Below are 14,477 nucleotides of genomic sequence, written 5' to 3'. Positions count from 1 at the left end.
GCACCTGAGGAAGAAGACCCACCACATGGCACTGACTGGGAACAAAACTGGACAGGTGGCAGTATGTCAGCAATATTTTTACCTTTGTCAGCAGGCCTTGCTTGGTTGTTGATGGTGAGCTGTTTGTGTAGAGACCTTCCTGGAGTGTCATCCTCCATGACATCAGTGTGCTGCCTAGGGTTTGCATGTCGTTGAATCTTAGGACCTTGAGACAGATGATGTGTATTAGGAAGTGTAGTAACTGGGACTGGAATATGATGAAAAAGTTCCTGAGCATGGTTGATTCTGTAGTGTTGAGGTCTTCGAGTATCTTGTATAAAATGGGCTGCATAATCTTGTTTAGGTTGAACCAAAGAACTATGCTTCATCGGGGCAGTACCCAACTGAGGACTGAATGGTAGAGGTTCCCCTCCTCTGAGATGAAAGCCTTTGACTGCATTATCCAGGCGGTATCTGCATGCACGAAGCATATGCCCCATGCGCCCACAGTAAAAGCAGGTATCCGGGAAACCCTCATACTTAAAATCCACCCAGAACTGATATGGTGATCGTGGGTTGATCATACACCCTCTCATGAAGGGCTTGCTAACTAAGATTTCCACTCTCAGTCTGAGAAATTGTTGTCTCCATAGTGGATTCGACATATCAAAATCCAGCTCATGAAAACGGTAGAACAAGGTTGACAATCTCCTGGCATTATCTTCGGTTACTTGATTTCTTGGTAACCCATGGATCTGGACCCAAAAAATGGTTGAACGAAAATAAATATGACGAATACTCCTATTAGGAGGCCACTCCTTGATAACTATGTGTTGGTGCTGAATATTCCATGGTCTGAGCTCCAAAACCATATCATAATCTGCCTTCTTCTCAAACGCAAACGTAAAGATACCAAAGGAAACTTTCTCCACCAACAGAGATCCTGTTAATGGCCATGCATCCGCCGTCCATTGTTGCACATCAGCAGCTTCAAAGGATTTTTTCGTAAGAATCTTCCCCACGAGGACCAGTTGGAATGGAGACATGTTTTCGAGATTTTCTGTGGGAAGATTAATGGTAGGATCTGAGAAGGTAAGATTGTGAGTTCTGGCTATAAGATCATCAATGGAAGGGTAAGAAGAGGAGGGGTGACGTTGGGAATATGAATCCATCATGCAAATATTTATTCTAAGATAAAGGTTGTTTGCCGGAAATTGGAGAGTGTAGAGTAGGGGAAGAAGAAGGGTTTCACTTAAAGGGTAATGAGTAATGAGAAAAGATTGCTGATCTGATAGATAAAATGCCATTTGGCAGAAATGATCTTCTCTAAACCGAAAGTGGGAAAAGATTTGCATGTATAGCGAAGAAGATCTGAAAGGAAACCTCGGGTGCAGAGAGTGGAAAGATAAGGAATCAGAAAACCAGAAGTTGAAGGAGTGAGAAGGAAGCAACATATACAATGATTGCAAAAATGGAAAGTCTTCTGCCATGTGGCTTATATGATCTTCCCGATACCGGAAGTTCTTAATGCTCTTCATCTGAGAAGAAGGAAGAAAGGTCGCGCGTACGGCGCGTTCAAAAAAAAAAACTTTGCAATTCTTCCTCTTTTGTTGAAGTTGACTTACATGGGGAAGGGTTTGGAGGTTGAAGAAGGTGGAAGATGATGGCTGGAATTTATGAGCAATTGCTGATCTTATTTCAATTTAGGCCTATATATATTTATGGCAAAAAGTGCACTTCAACCCTTAATGAAGCCACCTCCTCAACATTTAGTCCTAAGCTTTTCTTTTGCTCAATTTAGTCCAAAAATCACTCAATCGTTTAATCTCGATAAATTTCGTATTATTTATGTCCAAATAAATAATACTCTTCCGCCAACTCACTATTTAGACTCCGCTAATCGATTTTGCCAAATTTTGGCTAAAACGCTCAATTCTCCAATTTGAGCGAAAACGACGATTTCCATCACTTTTTCATCCTTATTTTTCTTTTATGAATATTGATATCCAAATTATCAATATTTTTTTTCTTAATTACTGATTCCCGTCAATAATTTATTTATTTAATATTTTTCGGGCAATAAAATTCCATTTTCTAATTTTTCGGGGACTTAATCTTATTTTTAATTCCAACTTTTCCTTAGTCCCGTTTAATTAATTTAGGCATTACAAATATTGAAATTCCTTCTTTAAATTTCAATATCGACCTATCCTCGTTCTTAATTACTTAATTCCTTCGCTAACTCCTTTTTCTAGTCGTTCTGACTATTAATTTATATTGCGTTGCTCACTTCGGCAACGTCAAACGTACGGGGTATTACATTCATGGAGTAGCCTTGTAGATGGATTGAGTAAGGCAACATATGATGTCATGGTAGTCAGACGTATTAATCCATCACAGCAACCAACAAGCTGAGAGTATTTGCGATTTGATGAGAAAGGGTAAGAATGGGGCAGAACAGTTGCAGAATTGTCAAAAACAGGGTGCAGAGGACATGATTTAAGGAGTGAACCACTTTCACATAAAACAATAAAGCGAGTGCGAGTTGAATTTCTGAGGTGGGTGGGCATCCGATATTAGGGTTCTGAAGAGTTTGGAAACGCACCTGAATCGCATGACAGGCAAACGCGAAAGGATCTCCGCCATGATTTCAGCAGGTAACTGCTCTTTATTGGTAGTTCCCATCACTAAATAAGCTTCAGCAGCCTCTTGTAAATCAGCAATAGCCCCGCTTTGGGACCTCACATCACTCTTCAGATCTTCACCAATTTTCCGGACCAGCCTTTGGAACGGAAGCTTTCTAATGACAACCTCTCTGCTCTTTTGGTACTTTATGATTTCTCTTAAAGCTGCAGTTCCAGGTCTGAATCTGTGTGGCTTCTTCACTCCTACGTTTGTGCACGCCATTTCAATGGCAAAACTCAAAAGATTAGAGATTGTTAGCATAAACGGCAGATTTTAAGATGGTTTCGGCCAAGCACGAGAATGACGTATATGGCAACCCTGAAAATAACTCTTCTTTTTTTATGCTTTTGGCCAAGTTAATAACTGTTTAATTTAGAACCAAGGCCATGTGTTTAATGCAAGAGATCGCCTTGTTTCTGCAAATGGGCGCTTACTTTAGGTTTCTCGGGCAGTTACTTGGTTTTGAAATACACAGATCCGAATTGTTTAGTCTGTGTCTCTACTGCTTCTATGGATTTCTTTGCGGAGGATGTTCTCTTGGCCAGGTATCTTGCTCTTTGCATTATAGTTTCATGGTCTGATTTGTTTTTGGAAATTGTGACATGACATGAATTTTATCCGTGTGGCATGATTTCATGCATTCTTGTGTTATGTGATGGAAGTATTGAATTTTAAATAGAATTTTGTTACTAGCTTCTGAAACTCCCCTTGAAATGATTAATCTATACTCACTTTCACACACTTTCAAATTGCAACATTTTCTTTATTCCTATTTACAATTATATTCTTCTTTTTTGTCTTAATTGATTTTCTGTTTTCGTGTTTTAATCTAGCTTTGTTTTTTATGGTTCCACCTTCTTTATTCATTTTCTTAATCAACTTCTCTACTTCCCCATGTTAATGTATCAAAATGCAAGTCACAGTATCACATGCTTACGTCATTGAATTGCTCAACCAATGGCCACTTTCTGAAATGGTTTTATTAGTGTGTTAATTTTTTTAGAGTTATTCATGAAACTGTATAATTAAGTGTTCATAATTAATAATTATGTAGTTTAGTTTTCTAGTTAGGAGTCACAATTGTTGATTTCAAAAAAAAAAAACCAAAGTCAGAATTGTTCTTATATGCCTTTTATTATTCAATCCCTAAACCATTTGAATGCAATACGATATAATTGTGGAAGTGGCTGTTTTGAAGACATCAACTTAATCTGATGAAGGATTTTCTCAAAGCCAAGTAACCGTCAAGTGGAATTTCAACTTTGCCGCATGGATGATTACATTGATTAGGGTAACATTCTCAATCACCGCCACCTATCATCCGACCATCTTCACCACCGGACAGAACAATCTTCAACAACGTGACAAGATAAGTTCTTTTTTTCTCTTTTCTAAATTTGAATTTCATAATTCTATTTACAATTGTGGATATAGTTTATGAAATTGCATGTTTAAAATTATATTACTACATCATTAAACATTTCATATTTTTAATAATTACAAAAAAAAAACCATATCAAGTTTTCAAATTTTGATTTCACTTCACTCGTTAAAAGGTGGTATTTATTTTTCTTCTCTGTTGGTTTATTAATTTATATTCTTAATTGACGGGTTTGTTCTTACGTATAGTTATATGTAGTTCAAAATGTGATTTGAAAATAAAATGAATTATGCATGTCATCAAGGTATTGTTGTGTGAAATTTGTTTGGTTACCGTTTTCAAGTTGTTCAGAAGACACTAACCAAAAAAAATATTTGAAAGTTTGGTCCGTCATCGCCGATATGCATCTTTTGATTGCCATTTTTTTCCGAACACTGTAATTAAAATACTCCTTATGAGGTTAAAGTACTCCTTGTGAGGTTTCATACTCCTTGTGAGGATATTGTACTCCTTGTGAGGTTAAAGTACGTTGATGAAGGCCTCTACCGTCTGCAATGTTCAAGATAAGTTCTGATGCAACTATAATATAGTAACAGTTGTTGGTATGATTTGTATGAAAATTTTGAGTTTTATCACTTATTGTAGTTCTCATTGTCTTTCAGGTTTAATATCACCCGAAGTTGCGAAGACACTGGAATAAGTCGAGAAAGATATTCCATCAATAATAGAAGTCATACTTTTATACCGTTCGCTTACTTTGCATATGTTAAGCAAATGTGTACTTGGATGGTCCATGAAGTGGCTAAAAAGTCCTTAAAGCCTCCTTTTTAGGAGTTATTATTGTAATCTCTGTTATCTAGTTCTCACAAACATTATGTACTTCTATTTACCGAAATTAATACAACTGTTATTTTGCCAAAAAAAACGGTTTCGGCCAAAATGTTTAAGGGTTTCTTTTTTAGGAGAAATGTACAATTCATCAATTTTTAAATTTTGGTAGGATGGAATTTTAATGTAATAGCCAATCACATTTATTATAATTAGAATTAACTTCTCTTTGTTGATGGGATATACTAATATTAAATACCACCACGTGTCATGCAATTAATAGATACGCCACAATTCTATGTGACAAACTAGATTCACACCAGAATTTCTCCTCTCTACGAGTCCAATAAATTAAGTTAATTAGGTGTTTCCAAGTTGAACTCTCGATAGGGCTGTATTTCGACTCGATTTTGTTATAATTTAGGATTTTTTTATATAATTACCTTACAAAATTTAATCATTTATAATTGGGATTTTTATAAAAAAAATAATAAAGATATTGATTTGGTTTTCTAAAATATTGCCTATAGACATTGCAAAACTATAGTACACGGGTTCAATTATTTTTTATACGGACACTATAAATACATATATAATAAATTATAACCCTCATAATTCATTTTATTTTCTCTCCTCATCTCTCTAAAATTCATGATTTAGTACACGGGTCCAATTATTCATTTTTAATTTTTTGAATGGAAAAGAGATAGGATAGGTACTTTATAAATTTTCAAAAAAAAAAGTACTTTATAAGGGTTTTATGAATTTTTCTGAGTCGAAAAAAGTCCAATTTGATTTTAAGATTGGAATTGAAGGCTAAAGGTTTGAATTATGGTATAATTGACAAAATTGCAACGTTATAGTGAAATTAAAAAGGGGCTAGAAGGTGAGTAGTTTTTTAGTCAATAAGCCAATTTTAAAAAGTTATTATTGTCTTTATGATTTTAATATTTCTCCTTATAAAAAAAATTTAGTTAAAAGAAACTAAAATGTGCCTAAACTAATGATAATAAATAATTATACAAAAATTTCTACTCCACTTCTCACTCCGACATACTTTATTTTCAAACAATTTTTGAAACATAAATTGCAATCGTTGCTAAAATAGTTTTTACACGATTTCTAAAAATGTTTTTCATCTATTTTCCATTTTAATTTTAAAAATAATTTTTAATGGTTTCTAAAACTATCTTCCAGAAATCTCAAAAAATTACTATCCAACATTTTCAAACGAGTTCTCAATTGTTTAATGGTTTATAAAAATATTTTTCACCATTCTCTAGAACAGTTTTTAAAACAATTTCAAGTAGTTTCTAAAAATATTTTCCATCAGTCAAACTTTTTTCTTTTAAAACAGTTTTAAAAAGAGTTCTAAAATATTTTCAATAAACCGTTTTTAAAAAGTGCTAAACTATATTGCCAAATAAATTTTGAAATATTTCATAGTGTTCCTTATGAATTCCTTTATAACTTAAAACCCTGAAACCTAAAGATCAAACTAAGAATGTATGATGAGTTAGCAGAGGCACGAAGATTGGAAGCTCAATTAAGTTTGGAAAAAATTATACAACACAACCATTGTGCTAATAATGCATACAACAAACTAATGATGCATTAACCATGTGAAATATTTAATAATAAAAAAATAATAATTTGAAAGATCAATGATCATTGATTTATTGTAAATATGCGCAACGGTTATGGAAGAAACTCTTTAGTTGGTGGTTGTTGGAGTTAACAGAGCTTGAAAACATTCGTAATTGAAAATGCATCAATTTGTTTCAAGAAAAGCTATAAAATAAAATTGTGGTGACAATGACAGTAGATTAAGAATGCATTATCTGGAGGGATAATGTGTCTCTAACAATCAGATAATCAAAGGAGGAAATAATCAGAAAGGAAAGCAGCAGCTACAACACTAATGAGGCACAGAATGGAAACAAAATCTGCCATCCCAAATGAGGACTTCCATATGTAGTACATCTTATGAGAGTTGCTGTCCCCTCTAAAGCCCCGCACAATCATCGCCTGTAAAACCGCAAACCTCTTTACTAACAATCTCTTACTATTCTTATTATTTTCCCTTCAAACTCATATGCTTTCTTCTAATCAAAATAAATTACAAACAGATAAACGCATCACCGTTCTTACTATAATAAACCTCCTACCACTTTTGTCGTTTCTTTTGTATAACATAACTCTTTATTTTCTCAACTTCTATCACTTCTGATCATCTCCTAGACCACAACTTAACTAACTGACCATATGAGATCACCATCAATAGTATTACATATAAAATAAGACGAAGAGTAACCAGATACGAACCTGAGATATCTGCTCTGCATGGTTAAAGATGTTCTTGAAGATTCGACGTATATAGGAAGCAAAAACTGCAAACCCAAATATCAAAATTAAAACAGCAACATTTCAATCCAAGTATATCCAAAAAGAGTTAAAAAAACATCGATACTTTCAACCATACTACAAAATACTCAGGTTAAACCAGGACACTCATAAATGAGCATGGCACTCTAATGCCTCAAATCAGAAATCTAGAAAAATAGTAGAGATTTAAAACCCAGCCAAATACTCATATTCAATACTCATCCCTGCTTCCAAAACCCCAAGTAACACAGTTTGTAACAGTCATTTCATTATTCCCCATGTTTGATACCATCAAGGATCAGGGCACATTGTGATTGAAGCATAAAATGAAACCACTATTATAGCAAATGACTGGAAATTGTTTTCCCTCACACCTAATTTCTAACAAAATATTGTGTAAACAACAGATTAAAGGCTTTAATGAATAGAAATTGTCAAAGAAGAGAAGAGGCCATTTGGCTGAACCGCAGTATTAGATACATGGTCAATGTCTTTCTTTCTTGTATTTGCAATGAACATGAACAACTGGGAACAGGTTATAAATTAAAGTTAATACCATCACAAGAGAGACCAACCCCCAGTCTAAACATACCAATAGCCCTTTCCTGAACTTTTACACATACGAGAAAGACAAGAGCTGTTTGCTTACCATCAATTGTCTCCATCATTGTTAATAGCTTCCAGTTTATCCTTCGAGATACAATCCCTAAAGCAACATTACGAACCTGCAGACATAACATGTAGCTACTTTATGGGCGTGAGAAACTAATGGAAACACTTTTTTGCAAAATCATCATAATAATATGTTCAACTATTAAAGTGTGACTGCAAGTATTCTAAAAAAATTGCCAGTCTGTTTGACAAATAATAAATAAATCGACTAGCCCTTTTTTTTTACCTCATCAAACACTAGATTGATGAACCTTAGAGAGAGCAAGAGGGTAAGAATAATTTCAGGCACTGGTACGCCAATATATCTCAAAGGCAGCATAAACCACCGTAAAGAAAATGCCAATTGTTCCGGAGTTGTGGTTGCCAGACAGAGGCTTGCACTTTGGAAAACCTAAGAGAAAAAAATAGACAGAACTCCTTAGATTGACCAAAAGGTTTTTGGTTTATCAAAGAGCCGGGTAATATATGTATACTAAGTAACCCAAATTATTTTCTCAAGAAAAAAAGTTATAATAGAAGTTTAGGATGGATGTTAAGGGTTTCAGCTTCCAGAAAACCCGTGAAATAACTTTTTAAAAGGCTCTGCGATGCGACTCCATGTAAACAATATCTATAAGTTTGCATGTGTACATGTAAATTGTTTGTGCCTTCAGAAGCTGCGCAAAAATGTTTCTAAGCTTAGTTTTCATGGAACCTCTGCAGTGCATGACAAAAGAGAACGAAAAGTATGAAAGGCAACTCACCGTAAAAGTTAAGCATGCAGCTGTGCTTGCTACCGATAAGCCCTTCCTTGTAAACTTTAGGGGTCCTAGCTTCATAATTAAATATGAATAGCCTCCCAAAGAAGCAGGAAGGCTAGGCAAGCCCATCATTGCAGGTGGTGGAGTTCTTGACTGTATAAGTGCAGGTGCACTATCTGAACCGAAACCCAGCATTATAAACAAAATTCCGGAAAGCAATGACACTCTTCCCAATTGATCCTAAAAGTGGTTAGGTGAAATTCAGCAATGAGTACCACCATTAAGAAACAGTTCACACACAGAGACACTTCATTCGGTCTACATTTCCAGTTTTGGAAGCCTGTCGCCAGTGTCGGAAACTTGGCGCTTCGGACATGAAATTTTTAGGATAAGAAATCTTAAAATAACACCGTTTTACCATGTCCAAGTGTCCCATATCCCCATGTTTGTGTCCGTGCTACCTAGTTAAAATAACTACAATAATGACGAATGTTGCAGTCTAAAGCTATTTCAAGAGATTAAGATTATTAAAGGTCTCGGCGAAACAAAGCTTATAGTCCAAAAAGTAGAAAGATTTACCATCCAAACTTGTCTGGGGAGAATCCAGATAGACAAAAGAGCCAAGTAAACTACCAGCCCAACACGCATGATTAAGTGCGACCTTGCAGGCAATACAACTAAAACCAAAAGCCATACCTGCATTAAAAGCAACACATCAACAAACTCCAACCCAAACCAATAACTATCCAACTCAACTATCAAAATTACCAATTTAATTCGGGGGTCAACACGGTGTAACAGAGTGGTTGGAGGAGATATAAACTGCGCAATCGGACTTTCTGTGGCACCTGAAATCACTCTAAATATTTTCTCAGCTGCCAAAGCTCCGGTCGGGAACCGGTTCAACCAGTTGCTCGAATCTCCGGAGTGATTATCCACTAAAGCTTTGATTCTAAGGCTTCTTAGCTTCAGAATTTTATGGGTTCTATAAATGGAGTGTGTGTAATTTGGTGAAATTGAGGGCCTCAAATTATTAGGGTTTTGAAATTTGGGGGAAATGATAGTTGTACTTAGGATTGTATTGTGCATGCACTTCATTGCTTCTCTTTTTCTGATATTAAAACAACCGTTACAAAAATGACTTCCCGGTATTCTAAATTAAATCCAAAACGACATTGTTGATACTTTAAACGCCATTTATTAAATTTCTCCAATAGCCTGATTTTCATTGATAGACCATCATTATTCATTATTTCTCTTAAATCAAAATTGATGGATCCGGAGATGCGATGAGATATAGTTCTGTTGGAGCTATTTAAGAGGTTGTGATCGTGCCGGATCTCCATTCACTCTGATATTTAAATTAGTGTGATACTGATTTAAAAAATAAAGGCTTAATTACTTAAAAACCACCCACCTTAAACTTTTTTTTCGTTTATACCCTGATCTAAAAAAAAGTTCATCTATACCCTGACGTATGTGTTTATGTTTCACCTCTACCCCGAGGCACTAAATTAACCTCTTTTCATTTAAAAAAAAGTTTAAAATAGTCCTTCATTTAGAGAAAAATTCATTTCTAATTAATAGTTTAGGTTAAAAATGAAGAACTATTTTAAACTTTTTTCTTAATGAAAAGAGGTTAATTTAGTATCTCGGGGTAGAGGTGAAACATAAATACATACGTCAAGGTATAAATGAATTTTTTTCTAGGTTAGGGTATAAACGAAAAAAAAGTTTAAGGTGGGTGGTTTTTAAGTAATTAAGCCAAAAAAAAGTGTCTAATAATCTAAAGGAATGAGACTGTCATCTTTTTATAAGTTTTTCCACATGGTCTTTTTGTATTAAGCAATGCGAGATTAATAGATTTTGTATTATTCCATTATTAATTTCCCTAGTTTGCATTGACTAGATATTCATATTTAGTTTTTTTTCTTGATGCAATTTTAGCAAGGGTGGCACTTTTACCTTTCGATTTTGTCATTTGTCTGGATTGTAGTTGTGTTTTTAAATTTGGTCATACGTCACAATCTAGAGTTCGCGTGTGAGGCTTGGGACTTTGTTTGGTATTTTATTTCCGCACATGACCTGTTGTGCCTTTTGTTGGCTCCTCCCTAGTTTTATTGTTGCTTCTATTATTGTTCCATTTTGTGTCATAAAGGAAAATCATGTTATTTTTCCTATTCTCAGAGATAACTCTCTTTTCAGGCGTTATTCTTACCCCGTAGTTAGCTCTAAGAATAGTGAAAGTGAGCTTGATTTCTTCATGTGTTTTTTCTTTTCTCTCATGTTCTCTTTAGTGTCTTCCTCTTGTCTATAGTGATATTTATGCTTTTCTTTTATTGTGGTGCAGTCGTGTCCCATGTTTCTCGAGAGTCAAATGCCTATTACTACTGCCTTATTCGTGACGGTTACTTACCCACGTCGCCTAGTCTTCGTGTTGTATTAAAAGTTGTTTTTTTCATTTCACTTCCTCATTTATTTTGTCTTTTTTTGTTTTTTTTCTCTCCACTTTATTATTTTAGAATCTTGATTTCCAAACTGTTGTCTTTTAATTTGACCTTCTCTTGTTCCTTCTTCTTATAAATAGCCCTCGCTGAGTGTTTTCTTATTTCTTTTCACTTCTCTTATCTATTTTCTTCTTATTTCTCTTTGCTTTCGCTTTTTAGCGTTTTATCACAAAAAACATATCTTTGATGCTATGGATTAAGGTTTTTTAATGATGATGTTGTCACCATGTCCCTTCCAGTGCTAGAGCGCCCTTCTACTCCGTTTATTGCTTCGCACGTTTGTACTTCATTTTCCTTGCTACTGCCTCCCTTACTTCTCTTCCTGCTATTATGCCTCCTAGTGCTTCCACCGCTGCTTTTTCCTCAGTGGTTACTGATTCGGTTGTTATTTTCACAAAAAAAATTCTTCCGTTGTTTCAACTTTGGTGCTGCCTTCTGGGAAGGTCGATGGGAAACGTTTGGATACTTCTCTTTATAGTTCTGCTCTTCGCCTGAGCAGTGTGCGAGGAGAGATGTTCTCCGTTCTCTCTTATTAAAGGAGCAGACATGGATAAGGATTTTTTTGTCCTGCCTAAGGGGGGCCTATTGAACGTTGGTCATGTGCGTTCCTCCCTGAACCACTTTCTTGGTTGTCAGGTCCCTGCTTCTCCCTACGACAGTATGTCTGGCAGGGATGTTGTTCCCTCTCTTTTCACCCAAACACTTCCGTTTTAGATGGTGTTCGCCGGTTGGAGATTTAACGTGCCCACTTGTCCCAATAGGTTGAAGGCCATTCAGATCTTAACGCCCAATTGGAGGAGGCGTCTGAGGTCTTGAAAAGGATTCAAGATTTTTCTCGGAGACATGGGGAGGAAATCACGTCCCTAAAGGCTGCCAACGATAATTTGAAGGCTAGCCTTCATAATGGAACCGATGGAATAAATACAAAAACGATGGAATAAACATAAATAAAGGAAGCAAAGCGCTAAACTAGAAAATCCCACATCGAATAGGAAAGATGGATGCGTTGGGATCACTATAAAAAGGACACAAGGCCACATGCCCAAAAGTACGAAAAAGATCCAAAAACCATACTCCGTTACTCAAATAGATCCTTACCGACTAGAGCTTCGGAGCGGATACGGGGTCCCAGACCCGCTGTTTCCGATTCTCCTCTCTTTGTTCCTTTTTCAGGGCTCGAGACGCTCGTCAGACATCCGGATCCATCATTTGGCGTCGTCTGTGGGAACCTATTCACGAAAAAAATCACTACTGATCGGATCCCAGGATGGCGGACGTTAGCAAAGACGCTTCGGGACAAGCGGCAAGGGAGAAAATCACGTTGTCAGGTGGGCAGGGAGGATCGAGTGAGGACAACCCCCGAACGCTCATAGCACCAGGGGCAACCGAGAGATCCAAAATCTTCTTCTAGGGTTTTTGCAGTCCAACGCCCACCCCAGAAGAAAAATCAAACCAAACCTTTCAAGAAGCCATGGACCGCACAATGGATGGCGCGATGAGATGCTTCCGAGAAGAAGCGGCCACTATGGTCAAAGAAACGACATAATCAATTATTTCCTAGACACCCAATAGTAAGGGCCAAGACGTTTTAATTAATTTCTTTAAAAAAATTGAAAACAGCCAACGTCGAAACAATTTCCGGCGACACGAGGACCCGGAGTGACCAACTGGTCGGCCCAACAAAGCATACCATCTTGTATGCTCTTTTGGAGCAGCCATTCTTCTCTTTTGAGCAAACATGGTCTGCACTATTGAGCAGACTTGGGTCTACTCAATTGAGCAGATTGATCAGGCCTTCGGACCTGATCGGTTCTTCTCCGGCCGCCTCACTCTGACCCAAACAGTTTTGATTCACTCTCAACTCACAACACTTCCAACTTCATTAATTTCCAACTTTTATATAGAGGTTTCTTAATTAATTTGAGTGATCAATCTTCATATCAAACCCTTAACTCTTAAATTTTTTAATTACTCAAACCTAAATTGCAATTGTTCTATAAAAACTCATAAAACCCTAACATATCAATTAAAATCTCATCCCTAGGGATTTATTTTCTTACCTCAATTTCAGCTTCCAATTGATGGTGAGTGAAAGATATCACTTAGTTGAGAGAAAATTTGGCAAATTTGAGCTCAAATGGAGAAACTCATCCTCCATCTTAAACATGCAATGGGAAAAAGGATGTTTGTTGTAGAATATGAAGTTGACATAAAATGAATTCTCTGCATTTGTTTTTGTGTCTAACTAAAAAAAGTTGGGCTTCTAATATAATGAGCTTAACTCCAACCCAATTGACTTATCCTTTAATTGAAAATCCATAATTATTAATCCATCGATTAAACCAATTTGTTTTTGTTCCGAGCTCAAATCCCTTTTAACAACGACTTTGAAATTTTACGGTGTCCTTTTAATATTCCAAAAGTATTAAATATGGCATTTTCCTTAAATTTTTATTATTTAATCGAATAAGCCATGTATCGTCCTTGGGTCCGTATTATAAAATTAGTATTCCAAATATTTATGGATTCTCTTAATTAATCCAAATAACGTAAAATACGGATATTAATTAAAAAAATTACCCTAGGGTCCTTATATATTTAATGGAAATTTTCTCTTAATTTCTCATTTAATCCCGACATGAATATCTTAAAATCCAAATATTAATTTTTCCACAAATATAATCCAATACAATAATCCAACTTATTAAAATTTCCATTCTTCGTCAAAATTCCGTAATTTTCTATGTTTATATCCTTAATTAGCTAAAATAATATAAATAATTCATCATGTATTTTTTCCAAATATACGGGGTATTACAAATTGCGACCTAAGATTTTGGGTCGTGACAAATTTGGTATTAGAGCAATGGTTTAGTTTCCTAGGCTTGTGTGTGTGTGTTATATGATATGTGATCGGTTTGACATTTGTCCCTAAGTAAGTTAAGAACTACTGCAACACATAGGATTCGAGTCATGTCATTAATATGTTTTTGTTTGTTTTCAAAAAAAATCAACTTTCTTCTATAGGATGTGAGTCTGTCTATGTGCGTATGATCAAGAGTATGTGATTAGATGCATATGCGTATATGATTAGTTTTGTGCCTATATGTGAGCGTAAGTTGAGCTCGAGTTTGCCATGAGCACTAATAGTGGTGTTGTTTTCTTTGGTCAGGATGGCTGACCAAAGATAAACAAGAGCTCATGCCGCGATGGCGCGAGATGTAGCCGAAGAGGCACAAGATGAGTCTTCTGTCCAGGGTCGACAAAATTAACCGATTTGAGCAGCCGGAAGAGGTAGAG

The 14,477-nt window shown here is 35.7% G+C and overlaps 1 protein-coding gene across 1 annotated transcript; it reads right to left on the bottom strand.

The window, feature by feature from the left end:
• Window positions 1-6,665: 6,665 nt before the first annotated feature.
• On the bottom strand, window positions 6,666-9,979 carry LOC126678899 (protein ABCI12, chloroplastic). Its single transcript, XM_050373819.2, has 7 exons — window positions 9,439-9,979; window positions 9,250-9,366; window positions 8,674-8,910; window positions 8,157-8,321; window positions 7,908-7,983; window positions 7,199-7,263; window positions 6,666-6,901 (listed from the first exon to the last, which is right to left on the bottom strand). Exons 1-7 carry the CDS (start codon window positions 9,766-9,768, stop codon window positions 6,749-6,751), a joined length of 1,143 nt encoding a protein of 380 aa, XP_050229776.1. The 5' UTR covers window positions 9,769-9,979; the 3' UTR covers window positions 6,666-6,748.
• Window positions 9,980-14,477: the final 4,498 nt, after the last annotated feature.

This window comes from Mercurialis annua, linkage group LG4 (assembly GCF_937616625.2).
Source record: "Mercurialis annua linkage group LG4, ddMerAnnu1.2, whole genome shotgun sequence".
Lineage (NCBI taxonomy): Eukaryota > Viridiplantae > Streptophyta > Magnoliopsida > Malpighiales > Euphorbiaceae > Mercurialis > Mercurialis annua.
Note: the sequence above shows the minus strand (reverse complement) of the source record. Positions and strands in the feature narration are given on the sequence as shown.

Bases quoted from the DNA above. Each gene is read 5' to 3' on its own strand.
- LOC126678899 (XM_050373819.2), bottom strand. From the start codon at position 9,768: ATGAAGTGCATGCACAATACAATCCTAAGTACAACTATCATTTCCCCC. The intron at 9,367-9,438 runs GTAATTTTGATA...CTTTTAATGCAG, and splicing joins TTGACCCCCGAATTAAATTG to GTATGGCTTTTGGTTTTAGT. The intron at 8,911-9,249 runs GTAAATCTTTCT...AACCACTTTTAG, and splicing joins TCCCCAGACAAGTTTGGATG to GATCAATTGGGAAGAGTGTC.